General features: G+C 38.0%; 3 protein-coding genes across 12 annotated transcripts in view; all 3 read right to left on the reverse strand.

Moving 5' to 3' along the window:
- LOC135107013 (kinesin light chain-like) overlaps positions 1-4,630 on the reverse strand; it is a 100,456-nt gene extending 95,826 nt beyond the window's left edge. For 4 of the 6 annotated variants that reach the window (XM_064016554.1, XM_064016555.1, XM_064016559.1 and 1 more), the window contains exon 1: positions 4,516-4,630. The gene's annotated coding sequence lies outside the window, so the exon portion shown is untranslated. The remainder of the gene's footprint in view (positions 1-4,515) is intronic. The other 2 variants (XM_064016567.1, XM_064016568.1) reach the window with 2 other exon arrangements.
- An 888-nt stretch (positions 4,631-5,518) lies between these two features.
- LOC135107015 (protein arginine methyltransferase NDUFAF7, mitochondrial-like) lies at positions 5,519-13,653 on the reverse strand. 2 transcript variants are annotated; one of them, XM_064016573.1, is made up of 10 exons: positions 13,506-13,653; positions 12,932-13,048; positions 11,410-11,540; positions 10,827-10,963; positions 10,086-10,196; positions 9,303-9,420; positions 8,733-9,001; positions 8,209-8,352; positions 6,597-6,770; positions 5,519-5,763 (listed from the first exon to the last, which is right to left on the reverse strand). In XM_064016573.1, exons 2-10 carry the CDS (start codon positions 12,979-12,981, stop codon positions 5,587-5,589), a joined length of 1,311 nt encoding a protein of 436 aa, XP_063872643.1. In that variant the 5' UTR covers positions 12,982-13,048; positions 13,506-13,653; the 3' UTR covers positions 5,519-5,586. The 2 variants fall into 2 exon arrangements, with proteins under 2 accessions (XP_063872643.1, XP_063872642.1); XM_064016572.1 differs by having other exon boundaries at positions 11,410-11,544; positions 13,506-13,649.
- A 1,388-nt stretch (positions 13,654-15,041) lies between these two features.
- LOC135107016 (uncharacterized) overlaps positions 15,042-20,823 on the reverse strand; it is an 89,201-nt gene continuing 83,419 nt past the window's right edge. For 2 of the 4 annotated variants that reach the window (XM_064016575.1, XM_064016574.1), the window contains exons 13-18: positions 19,976-20,017; positions 18,943-19,082; positions 18,464-18,545; positions 17,857-18,001; positions 17,457-17,727; positions 15,042-17,159 (exon numbers count right to left, since the gene is read on the reverse strand). In XM_064016575.1, coding sequence (XP_063872645.1) covers positions 16,990-17,159; positions 17,457-17,727; positions 17,857-18,001; positions 18,464-18,545; positions 18,943-19,082; positions 19,976-20,017 — 850 coding nt within the window. In that variant the 3' untranslated portion in view covers positions 15,042-16,989. The remainder of the gene's footprint in view (positions 17,160-17,456; positions 17,728-17,856; positions 18,002-18,463; positions 18,546-18,942; positions 19,083-19,975; positions 20,018-20,823) is intronic. The other 2 variants (XM_064016578.1, XM_064016576.1) reach the window with 1 other exon arrangement.

Here is a 20,823-nt window from a genome sequence, read left to right on the forward strand (position 1 = left end):
TCTCTCTCTCTCTCTCTCTCTCTCTCTCTCTCTCTCATGTTTACATACAGATTATACATGGCTCTCCATGGTACTTGATCTTTGGCAGCTTCCCTATCCAAGGCCCAAAAGTCTAAGGCCATTTTGTATGATACTGTACAAAGTCTTTTTCACTAGTTTTTCACAACTCAACATTCAGACCTCTTACTTTTTTCATTCATCATCTCACATATCTTCCACATGCCTAAATCGTTAACCAATGTATATTTCAATCCATCACTAATACATTCAAGTCCCAAACTTTTCAGCTTCCTATTTACAATCCTCATTTCACAAGGCCTACCATTCACATCCATTGCCCAGGTTACAATAATTAAATCCAATACTCTAACAAAAATTACACATGAATAACCTTAAGTTGTACTTGAAAAAAATTATGTATTAACAAAGGAGAATCTCTTTAAAGAACTGTATCCAAACCCAATGGGTACTCATGCCACCTTAAAAAAAAAAAAAAAAAAAAAAAATAAAAAAATAAAAAAAAAAAAAAATACATGCCTCCAACCTTAACTGGAAGTAATACCTAGATGAAATCTCTAATTTGAGGCACAAGTCTTTAGCTTACAGTACCTTATCATCTTTCAATCATCTTAATCAATCTAATGTAGGATTTGTAACTGAGAAATTATGGCACATTATAGTTTTTATAATATTTGTATATCCTTGGGCCTGAAAATAGTACATCAAAGCTAGTAGAGGCTGCATACCTCTAAATAACTTTATGTGCTAGATCTATCTACACTCATCTGGTGTTTGGTTGTTCAATAGGTGGCATGGGGGGTGTAGAAAGTACTGTACAGTGGAACATCGGTTCTCAAACTTAATTTGTTCCTGAATGCAGTTCAAGATCTGAAATGTTTAAAAACCGAAACTATTTTGCCCATAGGAATCAATGTAAAATGGATTAATCCGCTTCCAGACACCAGTCTACACTGTCTTAGTGGCTTATGACAGATGCTCCCACAGCCAAGATGGCTGCTCTGCAATATCTCCAGCTCACAATTATTTATCCAGAAAGTATGTTCTGAATGAACTTAGTGACACAGAACTCATCAGAAGATATTATTTAGACTGATCTAGTGAGGGATGACTTATAGAGGGATACAGAGAGGAGCAACTCACTTCCTGCCAAAATGAAGGTGACCATAACACTTAGACATCTTGCTGCTGGGAAAAGCTACTGGTAAAATGCAGTTGTACAGTAGTGATGGCATTGGGGGTCATTGAGAGAACCACAGGTGGCTCAGAATTACTCCTGAGTGCCGAAAACTGTTTGTTTACATAGAGGATTTTCAAAAAGGTCTTATTTACTGTATTTCAAAGATTGAATCACTGTCTTACACTCTATCTCTTCTCCAAATATATAAAAATTAAGTAGATATTTACAGAAAGTATAAATTAGTAATAAACAGCAGCTTTTGCTATGTCTTTTAATGTCTGAAATCAAGCAACTTTATTCTAGAACCAAATTATGGTACTGTAACCAATGGAATAATGAGTTCAAAATTTTGTTTGAAAAATGATTTGTCCGAAAAGGGAGGTGTTCGGTAACTTAGGTTTCCTCTAGCTTGTTTTCCATTTCTTTACTTCACTATCTATTAAAATTTAATGTTGTTGGCTCACTTTGTATATACTTTCCTTTGTATTGTGTTATAATTTAATATTCTGTATCAGTTTGCTAATGAAAAACACAAAATCCAAGCTAAAACAAAGAAAGGTATTGTACTTTGATCTGTGAATGAAGTCAGTCACCACCTCAAGCTAGATGTGTTTAGTTCTTCCTCTGCCTGGTTGTTTCTCTTTTTTCAAGAAACTGTCAGGTGATATGCAAGGTCTCATGAAAACTGTTTTAAATTCTAATGGTATTGGTGTTGCAATGGTTGACCTACTCAGCTTGCTACCAAGAGGTGTCTATTTGAACCTTGGGTTGGGCAGAAATAAAAATGGATGCATTCTTTCACACTGCAGCCCTTGTCCACTGTGCACTGAAAAGATACAAGATGAAAACTGAGGAGTTGTGATGCCTTTCTAGGGGGAGAAGAAGGTGTGTGTGTGTGTGTGTGTGTGTGTGTGTGTGTGTGTGTGTGTGTGTGTGTGTGTGTGTGTGTGTGTGTGTGTGTGTGTGTGTGTGTGCGCGTGCGTGTGAGAGAGAGAGAGAGAGAGAGAGAGAGAGAGAGAGAGAGAGAGAGAGAGAGAGAGAGAGAGAGAGAGAGAGAGAGAGAGAGAGAGAGAGAGAGAGAGAGAGAGAGAGAGAGTGTGTGTGTGTGTGTGTGTGTGTGTGTGTGTGTGTGTGTGTGTGTGTGTGTGTGTGTGTGTGTGTGTGTGTGTGTGTGTGTGTGTGTGTGTGTGTGTGTGTGTGTGTGTGTGTGTGTGTGTGTGTACTTTCTCTAACAGTTCAGAAATTATCCTGCCAAACTCTGCCAGGTAAACAAAGTAAGATAAAAAGAAAACATAAATATAAATAAATAAAATACAAAAGTAAAGAAAATGTTCATTTTCTAATGTGACAGAAATTGAAGTGTTTTATTCAAACCTCTTTCCTAGCAGTGTTAGAGTTAAGAGCAGGGAGTGTTATAAGAGAGTAAATACTCACAGTAAAAATCATTAAATTCTTAAATGGCAAGACTCAACGTTAATGTACAGTTTATGGTGAATAAAATTGTCTTCACCTGCTAATTTCAAAGCAGCAACCTCCTTCCACAGAGAAGCCATCACATCATGATTATGGTGGCTACAGTCATAATGCAGCAAAGTGCTCTTAACCCTTTCACTGTGATACAAAATACTTAACAGCACCAGAAGTAATGCATGAAATCTATAAACATCTACAAGAAAAAAGGAGATTAAAAAGTAAAGATTTTGCAATTTCTACCCAGTTTTGAGATTGTAGAACAAGTAAAGATATGTCACAGTGATTAGCAATTAAGGAAAGATGCACCAAATAACAGTCAAAGTGTTAAGATAAGTTTATTACAAACTCCATTAAATAATGTTCAAATCACAGCAGACTCACTATGACATGTAAAAAATAAACCCCAGTAAAAGAATAAACAAAATGGAACTTGGCGTGACGAAAGTACTAGACTCTTCCGGTGTGAATGGTTTATGCAAAGATCCATACGTTTAACTTTTAACTGTGAGGCTATTCAAAACAAATTATAAACTGTCTTGCCTTGACTTGTTTGGTGTATATGCAGCCTAAAACTTGCAGTGAGGAGTTGGGATTTAGTCACAAAGCAACACAGTCCTACAGTAAAGAATGACGCACTCTTTAATGACACAAACTATTAATCCTTACTTACTGGTGCACCTTCTCTGACTTGTGGATTGGCATGTTGTGATTCCTGCTTTAAAGGGGAACCCATCCTGATAAGGGGGTTAAATTGACATGATGATCCACCAAGAAAACCATCATATATCAATAATCTGCCAAGGTAAAAGCAAAATAATACTACCACCAACATACACTCAATAAAATTATTCTGGGAACAAAAAAAAAAATGTCTTGTAAGAGAATATAATTTTTTTTAGTGCAGAACATCAATAATCTGGCCACGTTTTCCACATATCTGGTACCTTCATGATCTGCTGTACATTTTGGAGACCTTAAAGTAACACATCCACACATAACTTTAATTCTGGATGATAATAAAATAGCATTAGCATTTTCACCAGAGTATTTAGTTAAGTTAGGTTTGGATTCATTCATTTCATTGATTTCACTGCTGATTCCTTCATTATGTAAATCACGATATGGAAAAGTGTCAAATTTCTGCACATTTTTACCAAGAAATAAATAGCCATTGTCTGGAAATCAGTAGGTTTAGATTCCACAAACACTTTATTCATCTATTTTTTTCTTAATATTCCATGCATCTGGTACATTATGATCACCAAGCATCTTTTTTTTTTTTTTTTTTTTTTGGGGGGGGTGTTCAAGTATGGGATGGGGCTTTCCTAAAACTAAGCAAAGTGACAAGTGCCTCAACCATTTCCGACCAGCAGACCTCAAGCAAAACAAGACTCGTGACTTGCACATGACGTCAGGCACATGTCTTCTTCCTGTTCATTACTCCCACTGACAGATTCATACTTCAAAGACTAGAAAAAAAAAAAATCAATAAATAAAATAAAACAATTCCTTAAAATATCAAATCCCTATACTTGTCACAGAACACACACACACACACACACACACACGATGAGGATGTGCAGAAATATTTTTTTTCCAAATAGCGATAGATCAATGGAATACATTACCTGAGACAACAGTGTATGAGCAAACTGCATACACGAAGCCATATATAAGAAAACATGATGATCTGCATTAGAAAAAAATATGACATTACAAGCCGAATCAATCCTGAAATATGAAATACATAAATATACTAGTATTATATTATTCTTTGATCTGAGCCCCTTCAGCACTACCTAGTTGTCCTATTTAAGGTTTCAGAAGAGTACAGATATGCTCACCCTTCAGTAATGGGTCTATCAGCTGCTTGTACCACACGTTCAATACCACAGTAACCCTCCTCCCCGCCTCCACTCTCACTGAGTTCTCCCTCCACTCTTCCTCCTCTTCTTGTGACCTGTCTTTTATATTCACTTTGTTTGGTCCTTCCACTTTTCCTTCTTTCATTCATTTTTTTTCTTCCTCTACTGTATATGTGGCGTTATTTTGAGTTATGTATAGGTAATTAATTTCATATTCCTTTTACTCGTATCTTTTCCATTATCTCACTTCCTCTTTTTTAACCTTTCCTCTGTTCCGAAATACAATGCTTTATTACTAACTGTTTCTACTCATCCCTTCTCCTACTTTTAATCCTTAGCACACAAATACAATCCTGAAATTAAGATGAAGAAAAAAAAGAAAGGGAAAACATCTCTTGCTTTTATACTCTCATGCTTTCAAACATCAAGGAGCAGAATGGCAACAGTGCTCTGGCGGGCTTTTTGAAATGTAACTTGTCTGATAGTTTCCTCTCTCCTCTCTATCTTTTCCTTTTAATTTCGGACATGGAAATAGTAAGTTGTAATCAAGATGAAGAAACGAAAAGAAAGAGAGAAAAAAAAAAGGGGGGGTTGCACCAATGCTTTGTCAGGCCTTATGAAGTGTAGCTAGTCTGGTATTCTTTTTTCATATTCTACTTTTCATTCCCAACATAAAAATCGGAAACCATAATCAAAATTAAGTTAAGAAGAAAGGGAAAGAAAAAGTATGCTTGAGCAGAATGGTAACAATAATATGGCACTTATTATGATTAACTGCAGATTTGTGGATGGAATTTCATTACAAAATTCTATTCCAGAACAAACTTTCAAATGCAGTAACTGACAACACCTGAAGTCAATGCAGCCATCAGCAACTATCATGATCTCACAGGAGATGTAACAAGATGAGACCTTTACATTCCTGTGAAAAAAAAAAAAAAACTCATTTGTGGACTGTCTTGGGTATAATGAAAGTAAGATAACTAAAACAAATAATTTTACTGGTACATATGTACATATACAGGCATATTTACACTGTAGAAACTATAATTAATCAAGGTTCCGAAAAAATCCAGCTGGAGGAAACTTCAAGAGGAAGTCCTTCACAACAGCTGGATAAAAGGCCAAGAACTTGAATTTCTCTCCCATCTGCTTAGGTTCTGTCAACATCCTGAAGCCAGAAATGAGATTCTTCTTTTCCTCAGGTTTGCACTGCTTCATTAGGTTCTGAAAACATTAACAAGTTCAGTTACAAACTTAAAAATGGTTTGCTAAATACCTATTCCACAAAAAAATGTATTGTGGTTATATACATAAGAAATGTACTGCTTGTATACTCGTAGATCTAAAGAATTCAGAGAACATGCCATCTAAACAACAATTTTGAAAATCTGGAATCTTCCAGGTGTGAGTCTGGCCATTAATGAAAACAATGTGTCTATAGATACAAGTTAAGAATGCTTTATCCAGAATTCTTAAAGGTAGGAATTTAGAAAAAATATTTATAATGTATCAACATCTTGAAACAAAATCAGTGCAATAATATCACAAAAAAAATATTATTTAATATTTTTCAGATAATATCACCAGAATTGTCAGACATGCAATACTTTTACTTCAGAATGGAGTGTAACTCCATCAAAAAACAGAAGTGTCTGTAAGCTTTCAAAAGGAAGAAATGTCTGTAAGCTTATTTCATAATCCAGAAAATCCACAACCAGGAACAGTTCTGGTTGCAAGCACTCCAGATAGAGGATTTTCAGCCTGAATATAAATCATGGTGGAGCATTTTTCCACTCCTCCAAAAAATCTACATTTATATTTCTATATACCTAAATCTTTGATACATCATCCCATTTTGACAATTTTCTACAAGAGTGTGGCTATGACTGAAAAATCATTTTTCCCTACTCCAGCAGCTTCCAGTAAAAGCCTTGCTTCTCCCTCAAGTTACACATATACGAGTATACACACAGTGGGCAAATAAAAGAAAATGATGACAATGATGCCTGTACCAAATATCCAAAACTAAGTAAGTAAATATATGACACAAAACTTACATGAAGTCTTGTTTCCATCCCCATATTGATCAAGAAAGAAGACTGAGTCACAGGGCCAAAGGTGACCAGCTTCTCCTTTACTTGCTTCTTTAGAAAATCAAAATCTACATCTGCTGTCAGGTCTGCTGTGCCTGGCTCACTCAAGGGATCATGCTGCTTGTGATTCTTAAAGGCCTGGGGAGATACAATACATCATTTTCATAATCCTCAAACCTGCCTGTGAGAGTATCCCATCTATGGTATGTGCATACAAAAAAGTTGAGGATATGTATATGTGGTAAGAAACCTGTACATTGATAAAGAACAAAAATCTTATATCTGCTGCAAATGCAAAAACATGGGCTGGACTGAGGTGATGTTAAACCGTGTATACTCATTATGCTAGTGCCCAGGAGGGCACTTGTCCTTTGCTCAGCATGTAGGAAGAATATGGGTGATAAATTTATCCTCTGTATTATGTGTGATGACCAGCCCCCCCAAAAAATTATGCAATTGTACAATGGTTGGTGCAACATAACCAGTTCCACCTAATATGTGTGGTAGGAACTAAACATTAGAGTCAAGGACAGACGCAATGATAATGGAAATGAGTTGTAGCAATATCAATTATACATTTTTTTTGCCCATGTGATGTGATTAGTGCTTGAGATGGCACAGGAGGATGGAATGAGTGAAAAGTGATGACAAGTGGCAAAAGCTAAATCTTGCAAACTTGGCACCTCTCTCTGATTAAAAATAGAAATGAGTTTTTTCCATTCATATCTCAGTAAACAATTATTTGCAGGCAACTCAAGATCACTGAGAAAATATCTCTGAATGCTCCTTAATGATCAGTAACTCAGTAGGATGGTACTATATAGTTTCTTTTGAATGACAAGCTATTATAGAAACCAAGGCATTCAGCTGTCAATTTAGTATGTAAAGTCTATTCTTGCTACATTTTCTTGGCCTTCCCAATTAATATGAATCAGTTGGAGTTGTAGAGATGTTCCTGATATTTTTTTAAAATTAACATTCAACACTGACTCACTCCTGTCTCCTTGGTGACACTCTACTCAAAACCCTGCCTTGCATAAAATGTGAATATTACATGTTGTCATCTGAGTCACATGAGGGTTCATTATGTATCTTCATAGTCAACCTTAGTTATCTCAGAATTCTGTTGTTTCATGCATAATACATTCATTGCATCATCACACACTGACTCATGGAGCAGGATGACTTTAAAATATGATGATGTAAGTGAGCAGTTATCAATGGTGGCAAAATAATTTTAAAATAAAGCAGCACAAATGAAATGAGACTCAGGAAATGCAGTGGCCTGAGAAATTTGGCACTTGAACTGCTCTAACACAGCTTTTGGCTCTCACTGTGGACACCAAACTATGTCACATTGTTGCCAGATGCTGTAGGTGTGCCTATAATTTTTTTAATAAAAAATTATACCTTCAGATTATCCCTACTGGCCGCTTCCTAAGTATTATAAGCCACATGATTATCAATCTTCCTTTCAGTGTTGCCTCTCCATGCTTTTTATACTTTCTTATTTCTGACTAATCAAAAAGGAATAAGAAGGAATAATTTGCCTCTAACATATGAAAGCATTACAAACCCTGAAGGTATCCGTGTCCACGCCATTGTGTCCATAGTCTATGATGAGAGCAATTCCTCCATCTTCTTCAATTCTGGAGGCGAGTTCCTTACACAAAACAGCTGCCTCAGGGCTCACCTCGATGCACTCTCTTGTGTCTTCTGGCTTTAACAAAAGGAAAAAGAATATGGAAATAAATTCAATTGTACACTATTTGATACATTACAATAATACGTTCTAAGTAATGAAATTCCAAGAACTACATACTATAAAGCATACTTCCAGGTCTTCCTTTGATTTCCCTCATAAAGTCCTCAGACAATAAGATGGACATAATAAACATAATATTGCTTTCACTTTACTAAACCAAGAAAAGTCCCTTGGTCTATGTATATTTTCTTTCCTTCTATTGTCCTCATACTGTTTTCTTTTCCACATTGGCTGATAACTTGCCCTGTTACTTCTACAAGACTTGGAAAATTTCATAACTTAGATTTTTAATACATTGTTGAAAGAGTGTATAAGTACTGCATCCCTAGACCAACCTCTGTGAAAATTTTTGTGGCAGGAGTGGGATTGTTGGACAAGACATATCGAAGATGGTGAGGTCCATCCCCCTCGTCCATGTCGATCAGGATCTCCCTCCATCCTTCTTTTGTTCTGTGCAGTTTGTGGATCGGTAAAACATCAAAGAATTCATGAGCCAGGTAGATAGTGAATGCTTTTGGAACCAAGCTGAGATGGCGATACCAAAAGACCGGTGAACCAGTGCTTGTTGTGCTGGTTTTGTAATACAGCTCATCTTGACACTGTTCTGGACACAAGTCATTGTAAAATTATTGCAGTAATTATAAAGACACACAATAAATATAAATAAATAAAAATGTACAATAAATCTCACAATAAAAGGGAATTTATTGATTTAGTGTATACAAATACTCTTAAATTTAAAAGGATAAGGAAATTCACACATTTAAACTATTCACTGCTACATGTTGTATTACTTGGTGTTTTTCGTGATACAATAATTTCTTCCCAAAATGAAATAATCATACATCACAAAATTCACTACCCTAGAAATGGACAACGAGTTATTATTCATGAAACAAACTCACCTTTGTTTGAGGACACACCATTACACAACTTCTTTTCTTGTTTCACACTTAACTCTTCAGACACCTCTATAAGCTGCACACTCAGGTTATTGCCGTACAGCCCAAAGTTTTTTAACACCTGAAAGTATAAATACACTGAGAAATTAACTGAAATTATAAGAAAATTGAGTAATTATACTTATGTCTTGATTCTGGCACACTGGCCACCCCAACCTCCTATATGTGCCTTTCCAGAGTATCTTATCATGCTCATCTGCCATCAGTGCTGGTATACAAGCTCACTTATGAGGAGGGAAGGAATTCATAAAAAAAGTTGGCCAATGAGCTATGATAATTTCTAAGAAAGATTCCAAAAACTATTAATAGGTAACATACATAAAATAATTGATTCTGAGAAAAATACAAATAGATTGACTGACACTGCACTAACAGACAACTTTCAGTGTAATGCCTGGCTGAATGGATAAATAATAGAAAGAAAGGTGCACTTAAGTATATTGATTTGATTATGCTCAAACATGACAGGAAGTAAGGAGCTTTACAGTGCCAAATGGCATAGAAATTAAACATGGAGGTAAAACAATAAACAAATAAATAATTCATTCATTCATTTACCAAATATAAGAAATGCCCCATGGAATGATAACCCACCACTGCATTCTTATTCCTCCAGTGAGATGATGCTTGACTTCTTGTCTCCGCTAACCCTCTTTAAGGAAGATATCTGCATGATATAGGTATAGATGGATATTTTCTATCATTTAAAAGGATGAAAAATCTCACCACAAGTACATCATGCATGAGGGTTCCCCTTCCAGGCCCAAACTCTACCAACTGCAGTGGTTGAGGGGAGCCCAACTTGTACCACTCACTTATGATCCATATAGCCACCATCTGAAAGTTGTATGGGAATCAAATTATAAGCTGTTTTCTGTATTTCAGTAGACATAATTTAAATGAGCAAGAATAATTCAAAACAAAGAAACAATTACTCCTATCAATTATAATCAGTATGTATATATCAAGAGTACCATCAACTATTGTATTATCTACTCCATTCAAATTTACTACTTAGCCAGCACATACACTAGCATGCATCTAATCACCACCCAAAACAACCATCAACTTATTTGTCACTGGAACCATCATTTCCTAGCAAGGAGCCAAATTTACAATGCCTGTGCCTCACCTACACACAAAATCTGTTCAAGTTTCTTGGCCTTCCGTCATTAACTACATATCCTCAAATAACCATCACCATTAATTTCCAATCACACACCATCCAGTCTTACTGACAACTCTCCTCCTAATCGTGGGACAATAAAATATATCCTTGAGCTCCTGAGTTCCATTAATACCTCATACTTCACCTGTTTAAGCGTCAATTACCAATATAATAATAAGAAAATATGAAAAAATAAATAAATAAATAAATAAATAAATAAATAAATATATAAATAAATAAATAAAAAATAAAATAAAATAAAATAAAATAAAATAAATAAATAGATAAAATAAAATTACCTCTCCAAACATTGGACTAATCTCTGGAGAAGTAATGTAGTCCCCATGAGTCCCAAACATGTCTTTGCCAGTAGAATAATAGCCAGAAATAGGATTGATCAGTACTTCTTTCATGTAGTCATGTATGGTTAAAGGACCTGCAAAGAAAACCACCATGAAAATTATGATAAACAGCAGAGAAACAGTTAAGGAATTGTAGGGACAACAAATATGTTTAAAATGTCAAAAATAAGACTGATCCAGCATCTACATAGCTTTGAATTCTCTCCACAGTTAGATTTATTCATAGTTAACCTTATTTCAGTGCTAGTTCTAATAATCACTCATCCACAGAAGTGCATTAAGAAGCAAACTAATGCACCATCTACAAATTTCAATCAACACTTGAAGATAATGAAAGATGGACAAGAACGATCAGGTCTCCAGCCCATAATCACTCTTAAAGGTAATGTAGAAAATTAAGAAATATGGCATAATGTTATGGCAGAGGTTACCATTCCTCACTTCTTGGAGGGACCAATCAATGTTGTATATGTAAAGGCCTACAAACAGAAACATAGATAAAGAAGGCTATATACAGTACCTGAGAACTTAATCCTAGACTGGAGTTGCTTCAGTAGAGGTGTCTCAGGAGATTTTGATGACTGAGGAGAATGAGTGGCTGTGAAGGGACTGGTGGCCAGCAATCTCTTGTGACACCCATTGCCCAAACTTCTTTCTTAATAAATGAAACAATAAAAAACACCATACATTTATGGAAACTTATTCTCTTAAATGATGGTAAGTACTTACTGAATACAAATTTGTCCTATTTGCACAAAGTGAAAATCATAGTAAAAGCTTATAAATGTGTTTGATAGTGCAAGCTGATGACACAAGTTAAAAGTGAACATAAACAAAATTGAGGTAATGATTTTTGAAAGGCATAAAAATCAAATGATTGATTTTGATTGTCTAAGGCAATATGAAATTAGACTGAATGAAGGAAAAATAATTGTTAAATTATCTTGGATCTTGGTTCAATTACATGAAAGAATGGAGAGAGAGAGAGAGAGAGAGAGAGAGAGAGAGAGAGAGAGAGAGAGAGAGAGAGAGAGAGAGAGAGAGAGAGAGAGAGAGAGAGAGAGAGAGAGAGAGAGAGAGAGAGAGAGAGAGAGAGAGAGAGAGAGAGAGAGAGAGAGATGCACAAGGAAGAAAAATGGTTTGATCTCTACAGTGTATAGTGAAAGACAGTGAATATGAGAGCAGAAAAAAGGTATGATGGAATAATTGTACCAGCATTCACATATGCAAGTGATGCAAGGTTGGGTTTATATAAACTGTACTATGTGCCTGGTGAAAGAGATAGACCTTTTATCTATTTATTTATTTTTTCTTATAATCATTTGTAGTTTTAGTCAAGTGTTCTGCTAAAAGAAGGCAGATAGGTATATTATCATAATTAAGTACAGTACAGTATTGCTGAAACTGGTTGAGTTTTAACTGACGTCTCATTCATGTACAGATGGTGTCATGCATGATTTCTGATAATCTCAAGAGATTTGTACTCATCATATATATATATATATATATATATATATATATATATATATATATATATATATATATATATATATATATATATATATACTATTGACACAAAATGTAAATTCATTACAAAACCTAATACACTGATGAAGGAGTATGAAATATGGTAGTGTACAACAGATATGTAGCTCCCATACTACTCTCTGGAGTCAATCTTTGTTTCCATATTTTAAACTCAGTTTTTCTAGTTTATCTCTTAATGCTATGTTAAGTAGCAAACACTTCCCCAAATTCAGTAACATCAATACAGCATTTCAGAGTGACTTCACAAGATAGGACTATTAGGACAATAAATGTACATTTTTTAAATCTAGTGCATATTGGTTAGGTACTTAAATGGATAAAGCTTAACAAAGATGTGTATAAGAAGGGAAGAAAACATAGGAATAAACCTTTGTGCCAACACACACACACACACACACACAAAAAAAAAAACCTCCGTTATTCACTGTGTATTAGGGGAAAGTAAGTATGCAAGAATTATATTCAAAAGCAACAATATGAAACTGAATACCAACCTGCCAGAAGTTTTGTCACCTGGGGCAGGACCAGAAGCTGCCCAACACATGACTTTCTCCCTCTGAAGCCGAACCAGTCCAGCTGCCTCATCATCGCTAATGATGAGTCTTGCAAAACTGAAGAAAAGTTAATTGTACTGTGGGTCAAGTTTCCAGCCATAATATACACTTTTTTCAAACACCTTTATTTTATTTTATTTTTTTTTTATTATTATTGTGATTTTTCCTAAGGCAAAGTTTCGGTAAGAAATCATTCAAATGATGCAATTTAAAGATCAACAATTGGAGGGTGATCATAACTACTTAGAGCGTATTGTCTTAATCTATAATAATACCCAAAATTCTCTGCTATATGGTGCACCATCCAACTTGTAGTATTGTTAGTTTCTCATGTAATTTTTGTTTACAAGAGCTGGCACACCAGCGGAGTGCGGCTTCTCTGCCTTTACCCGTGGTGGCTAAGGAAGGAAGCCTACCAAGTAAGAAGGCTGAGGAGGAACTTGTTCTTATTCTGGTTTTGTTGTTGTTTAGGCAACCTGGTCAGGGAAATCACATGAGCCCGTTGCGTACATACCTTGTTGTGGGTTTGCTGGGAGCTTAAGAGGTGGAGCGCAGCACGCCGAAAAGTCGCCGATCTGGGAGTTTGTTATTGTTGTTGTTGTGCCTTTACAACAGTCCCTCGTTGACTATTATGCATTTTGATTTTAATTTTTAAGAGCTGGAAAATCAACGGTAGTCACCCTGTTCTTACATCAAAGTTTTTTTTTTTTTTTTTTTTTTGTATCCTGAGATTCACCTTCTCCCCAACCAACAGTAATATTTACAAATTCACAATCCTTCCCCTTTCCTCGCACAGGTATCTTGTCTTGGACTCACACAGAATTCTCCAACTCCTGAGCTAAAGAAGGTATACACTCCACCTCCAATGAATACTCTTTTGCATGGATATTCGGGGAAATGCAGTGGCTGATGCAGCGGCCACCCTTGCTCAGGGCACAATCAGCGTAGAATTCTATTCTCCGGACATTTCCTCCTTCTCTTCACTACTTTTCCATTCACTTCATAATTTCTAGAATCAAAACATTCCAGCCTCACTGTGCACCACCGACCTCTCTGACTACCGTTGCTGTGCGAAATTCTTGAGTTGCAAGAATACTGGCGAGTCTGCCTTGTGCGCATGATCAAGGTATAGTCGCTATAATAAGGCTGTGAAAAAAAAAAAAAAAGAAGACGGGCCTTGAAGCTCAAGAATCTCGCAGGCCGTGTGTTGTGGTGCTGATGCGATGATGTACAAGCGCAAACGGCCGACTCGCCAGTATTCTCGCAGTTCAAGGATTTCGCACGACACTGCTTATATATATATATATATATATATATATATATATATATATATATATATATATATATATATATATATATATATATATATATATATATATATATATATATATATATATATATATATAATTAGCAGCAGCTGTACCATCATTATTATGTGCCATAATTATGCCATATGGCATTTTACAGATTATCAGGATATATTTTCTGTTTCATGTTTAACCTTACAACAGGAACAAATTTAGAGGAAGAAAAAAGAAATGTTAAGATTGTTTCGTGAGTTGAAGGAATTGCAATGCCCTCTAGAGCCATAGAAACACCGAGAAAATTATCAGAAAGAAAGATAATTTTTTAGCAAAGAGACAGTAACCGGTGTGGGAATGAAGGTTGAACCCTGACCAGGATCATCAGGTCCCAAGATAAATTTTTGGGATATTTGTACTCCCGTTATAGAATCCATGGTTAGAAAGTACACTTTCCTCAAGCATCTTCTAGAGGAGAAGGACGGTTCGTCTTCTCTCCCCCCAAAGTTACTTTTCTGTCATGTCCACATGTTTGTTGGGGGAGGCTGGGTGAGGGCAAAATGGGGCAGTTCCAACGGTTATTTTCTTGTGTGACCATTGAACTTAACACACCAAGACACATGGAAACACTACCTTTGACAACGGAGTCCGTTTCTAGTGCTCAGGGAGGAAATGGCGTTGGAGAGCACATCAGGTTGTAGAATGAAGAATGACCAAGTACAGGGTGAGGACACAAGAAAATACTAAGACTATTTTGACACATTTATTGAACAAAAGAATTTGCTGTTCTGCGGCTACACTCGCTACGTATAAATAACAATAAATTAAGACATATTTACAATTCAGTCTCTCCTACAGAAGGAACAAACTCAGTATGCGAAGGCTGACGTCACTCAGGGAGGGCAAGACCAACAACAGATGATTTTTCTTTTCTTCTTCTTAAAGTCAAAAGTTTAATTTGGCACCTCTGTGGATTATTCTCCTACAAGGAACTTAGCAGCACTGAGTAAAATGAAAATTAAATTACTACAGCGATATCAATAACGGCCAAGAGACGTGTTAGTTAGTCAGGCTGTGGTCTGGTGACGCCGCCCTGGGTGACAGCTGAGGCTCAGATCCCAGAGTAACTTTGTCCGCGTCGTTGGCCCGTTAGGTGGCAGCAGCCGTGCTCCCTATGGCATGCGGGAAAAATAACCCTTCCCTGCGGTGACATTCATGACCATTTTCTGAAACACTTCTGCGCCGCACCTCCACTACTTTCAAAAGGCTCTAGTTGAAGTTACACGGATTTTTAAGGATGTTTCTGTTTTTAGTGACATTAACATTTCTATATTATTGACTGGAGAAACACTCTGTGGCCTTTGAAAATAGTCGTGATGAGAGAGCACAGGGTTTCTGAACACGGGCCTTACATCCACACTCGTATTCAGGTTTCACTGTAGCTATCAACCCTCATAGAGCCCACCACCACCCGGATCTTTGCACCTGATGACCCGGGGCTGGAGGCAGCGTCCACCACCAGGGTAAAGCACCGGCGACCGAGGCAACGAACCAACAATGAGACGAAGGTTTGTGACGTACCGCAAAACATTTCTATAAAGCAAGGTGTGAAGGTGGTTGTCTCCTGTCTGCTGACAACGCCTCCCCATCTCTCCCTTACACATTGTGACAGAGAGTAGGTCATTGCTAAGCGAGTCACAGTCAGCAGGCAATTCAGGGACGAGGGTGAGTGAGGAGCAAGATCACAGTCAGGAAAGGGCAAGGAGGTGCATCCTCCACTCTCACGTCCACGTCCTCATGTACGCACCAACAACCACCTTTTGCGCTCCTACAAGTGCTGAGGGACACTAGGCATGGCGAACACTTCGGCAGAGGCACAACAATAATAACTCAACAACCCCTCTAACGCAGCGTCCTCCAAAGCCATTTTTCTATCAACATAACACTTTATTCAACACGACGAAAGAGAAAAACAAGTTAAAATGCCCATAGGATAGTTAATTCTATTACGGGATACTTTCTCTTGCTCGGAAATGCCCAGGAAACAATTATCATTCATATTAATGCCACCGAGTTAACTATAGAATAAAAAAAAAAAAATAGACGAGGACATCAATGACGGCCGGTGGTCACTTCTGTACTAACTCGCCACTTGCAGGATGAGGAACGCCACCGTCAAACACAACAGGAGGCGTCTACCTTGCAGCATGGGGAAAAATCGAGGGTATACAAGGAAAAGTTATTAGACCGGCGCAAGATGACACTGGTGTTGATTGTTACTGCCTTTGAACACGATATGTTTATGTGTTTAGCATAAAACGAGGCACCGGGACTCAGACTTAAGATGAACATGAAAGATTTATGAAATGAGATCCAGCAGGAGACGCAGGGAATATGGTAGCATTGCGTTAAACTAAAATGCGACTTAGCGAAAATCTAACGGCTCCCGATGATAAATGCCACGTTATAAACCCGGTGGGCAAACAACAACACATCGTAACAGACAAGTGGACGTTGAAAGTCACACGTCAAATAAATTTTTACGAATAACATTAATTTCCTGCTTTTTAATTAATAATAAAAAAAAAAAAAAACATAACAGACCTGCCCATTAATCCTATCTTTCTAAAAAAGCGACATAAGAGGCCGCCTGTGTGTGAGTGTACTGTGGTCCTTGCTGCTTCCCTCCTTCATCGATTATCGCATGCTCTTAGGGGGGCGAAACCACTTTCTCATGACGAAGTAGAAGACGGTGAGCACGTAAATGAGTAGTAGTATGGCGCAGGTGACGGCCAAGGCCAGCACTGACGATCTCGTTGGGCAGGTCTCGAAGAGGGTCACGTCTGGGCCCTCGAAGTCGTACGTGTCTGGATGGAAAGAGAGGAAGGTGAATAACAATACTAACAATATAAATAAATGAATGAAAAGAGAAATAAAAAAGGAAAAAAGTCAAAGTAGGACCAAGAAAGACACTTGGTCTCTCATCTCCCGTACGTAAGTAGTCTAAGAAAGGCGTCTAAGAAAAAATCAGAGGTTTAGCTCTCTCTCTCTCTCTCTCTCTCTCTCTCTCTCTCTCTCTCTCTCTCTCTCTCTCTCTCTCTCTCTCTCTGATATAATGTTACACTGTGTTCAGAGTAAGAAGGTGAACCATAAGTTGGACTCACGGGTGTGGTTAGCCTGGCGGCCGGCGGAGGGTTTGGCGGGGTCGTCACGGTACTGGGCCTGCTGCTCGTCCCCGAAGTCCAGCACAAGAATCTCCTGGCTGATGCTCATTTCATTTTCGTCACCGGACGTGGAAGTGAGGGCTTTGGCCTCAGCCATGGCCTCCTCCTTGGTGGTCTCCTGTGCGTGGCCACGGGCCTTGCGCGGGCTGCTCACGCCTCTCTTCTTGCGACCCCAAGAGAACATTTGCTCCTTGCCCACCTGACATCTTGCCTGCAGGACGAACAGGAATGAAATAAACTAAACATATTCTAAGATACAAATATTGTACAATATTGGTACAGATGGTGATCCAGCCAAGTACAGACAACACCTCTGTGTGTCTGGCGGTCTGACACTCACCGGCTCGCACGGACCCAGGCAGTACTTGACGTTGCATTGGAATATGACACCGTAAGATTCAGTGAATCTGAAGGCTTCGTACACTGACTGGAGGGCGTAGCCGTCCTTCTTGAATTGTGGGAAGATGGAAGGCTCCACGGGGCATCTGTCAGAGGGAGAGACACCAGTGACATGAAACAGGTAGTGGTGTTTCGCTTTACACACTAAAGACGGAGATCCCACTACAAAACCAAGCCAGTGGTGATGTATTTAAAGTAAGAATCACGATTAATTCTAATTAAAGTAGGCATGCTTCTCTGTCGTGCATGGCAACCTGACCTTTACCTGCCTCTTGAAGATGCCATGGACATATTATTATCAGTGCATTATACAACCACATTACATGTCTTTATGAAACAACAAAGTAACACTTTTCCTGTTTCCTAAGTGACAAAGATACTACGTAACGTGCATAGAACGAAAAAAAAAAAAATGATGTGCCACGGGAAAACAGCAAAAATAATGTAATATGAAAAAATCACGTTGCACACGATCAGAGGGCGAGGACATTGATACAGTAAGAGTGGTGGTGGAGCCCCGCAGCAGCGTGAGGCACAGCACTACTGACCCGTCATCGTCGATGATCTGGAATGTGGACCGGGAATCCTTGGCCATGGCGACACAGCTTCTAGCGAAGATGCCGTATGGAGCTGAGGAAGGGACAGATGTTATAGTGTTGCAGGTCAACTGTTTAGTGCGCAGTATGCACATGCACTTTTTCAAGCTCTTGTTTTCAATATTTATTGTAGAAAGGCAGCAATTCAATGTGGTGGTGGTGTGATCGCAAGTAGATTGATAGAGGTAAAACGGAAAAGTATTCAACGTTCATTGCACAAAATCATTAACCTTATTTCATTAAAGACACTAAAGTTATAAGACTTATTTTTTATATGTTCGTCCCTTGGAATGCAACAATGAATTTGTTTCAACAAAAAAAAAAAAGAAAAAATAAATGAAAAAATAAACCTGAACACAGATTGATGAAAACAGTCAAGCTAGCAAGTTAATAAATATGAAGTGAAGATGTTGAGATGGACTTGCTCTTACTTGTGTCGGGAATCTCGATCCTGAAGGTGAGAATATCGCCAATCCTGACGGTCTCCACCTCGCGCAGGGCAGCGTCCAGGATGCGTATCTTGGGGGGCGGGGCCTCGGGGGTGGAGGTGATGGGGATCATGTCTGGGTCTCTGTTGGAGAGGGAGGCCTCGTGAACACCTCAGCCACACTCATCGTCGCTGCTCGTCTCTGTCCCGTTTATGTTGGTCACACAATTTTGATTGCTTCCTAATGTCCACAGTCAATTCTTTAATTATCATGAGGTTACACGATACAGTCTCAGAGAAGGTGCGGGGCTGAGTGGACCACAACTAAAAGAGAACTATCGCTGGTCATGGTGGTTGAGAGTGTAGCCAAAGCTTGTTACGATCGATCAGCATTGTGCGTGTGTGGAGAGAAGTGAACAATTAAGAAGTGTAAGATTACGCAGGCAGCAGTAAGAGAGCAAGTTGCTTTCTAGAGAAGCAGCAGAACACTATAATCTACAAACGTCCTCCACTGGACTGCCAAGGAAACAACACATTTCTTTCTTTTACCTCACCAACTAAAGCTGAAACAGATGCAGGGTCATTACTAGTTCCAGGAGTCCCGCTGAGCGAAACCTTGCGTCTATTGAGGTAAGTGCAGTGTTTCGCAGCCAAGACTTGGTGTGGTAGTAATACAAACATTCACGTAGTGTAAATAGGTGAAGAGAAGAAAACCAGAAGATATTACAGACACAACTAGTCCTCTGCTCACTAATGGTTGGAGTGTGACTAAAGTAACGTCAAAGTTTTACAATGCACTCCTTCATTAGTCAAATATTCTAGTTTTTGCAGCCAGAAATGGTCCATGGGCCTAGTAGCCAGTGTCAAGGGGGAAACAAGGTATCCGTCTGGAAGTCCTGTGGTCTACGAAGGCCAGGGTCAGAGGGACGGTTGGGCAAGCCACAGTACGGTGTCGAAGAGGTGAGGTCAGAGCACTGCATGGGACACCACAACAACCCTCTACCATTTCCACACATTGGCATCTCGTCAGGTCTTACCGGACTATTAAGGTGTTGGATAAGGGGTCGTGTTCGCTTGAGCTGCAGTGAAATGCACGTCAGAATTAAATTACATCTTCTCATCCTCACGTCCAAATGAAAACATAAATAGTTGAGTGTTCTTATTGGTAAAAAGGCTTTGACACATGATAATTATTGTAAGAGTATGATTTCGTGCCACGATCATCAAAGTTCACTAAAAAGCTGAAAAGAGTCGGGTTATTGTTAAAGTAATCTTGAAATGTTAGTTGAATCAGACAAGAAAGAAAAGAAAAAAAAGAAAACCTTAAAGCTTGAAAGCTGGAGTTGATGGGAATGTATCCTGAGAGAGAAGCAGGTTTAATAAAGCATCGACTTAAAGCTCTAGCAATAATCATATGAGTAATTTTGTAGCAGAGCAGCAGCGACGGAAACTTCCATGAAAATTAGTAAATGAAAGAAAGAAAGAAAGAAAGAAAGAAAAAAAAAAGAATACACACATATAATAAACGAGGAGCTTCTGACACTAACCTGTTTACCTCTCTATCTATCTATCTAGCAATCCATTTATCCTGCCTGTCAATCTATCTGATTACGTATCCTCTAAGAAGAAGCCTCTTTTCCTTGCAATGAATGTTAATAAGTTAAAATCCCCCCCAAAAATAAAAAAAGGAAAAAAATTAAATGTAGGGGACCTGGATAAGAAACGGCCCCTTGCTAATATATTTATCTATTAATTTTAAAGACAGAGACCTTTCCTTTACACTGAAGGTTAAAAAAAGCCCATTAAAAGATCGAAGGAACTTAAGAGAAACTGATACTAGTGTCTTGAAATACTCTGAAAAAAATAATAAATAAATAAGTAAATA

The sequence above is a fragment of the Scylla paramamosain genome, chromosome 14, assembly GCF_035594125.1.
Source record: "Scylla paramamosain isolate STU-SP2022 chromosome 14, ASM3559412v1, whole genome shotgun sequence".
NCBI classification, from domain to species: Eukaryota; Metazoa; Arthropoda; class Malacostraca; order Decapoda; family Portunidae; genus Scylla; species Scylla paramamosain.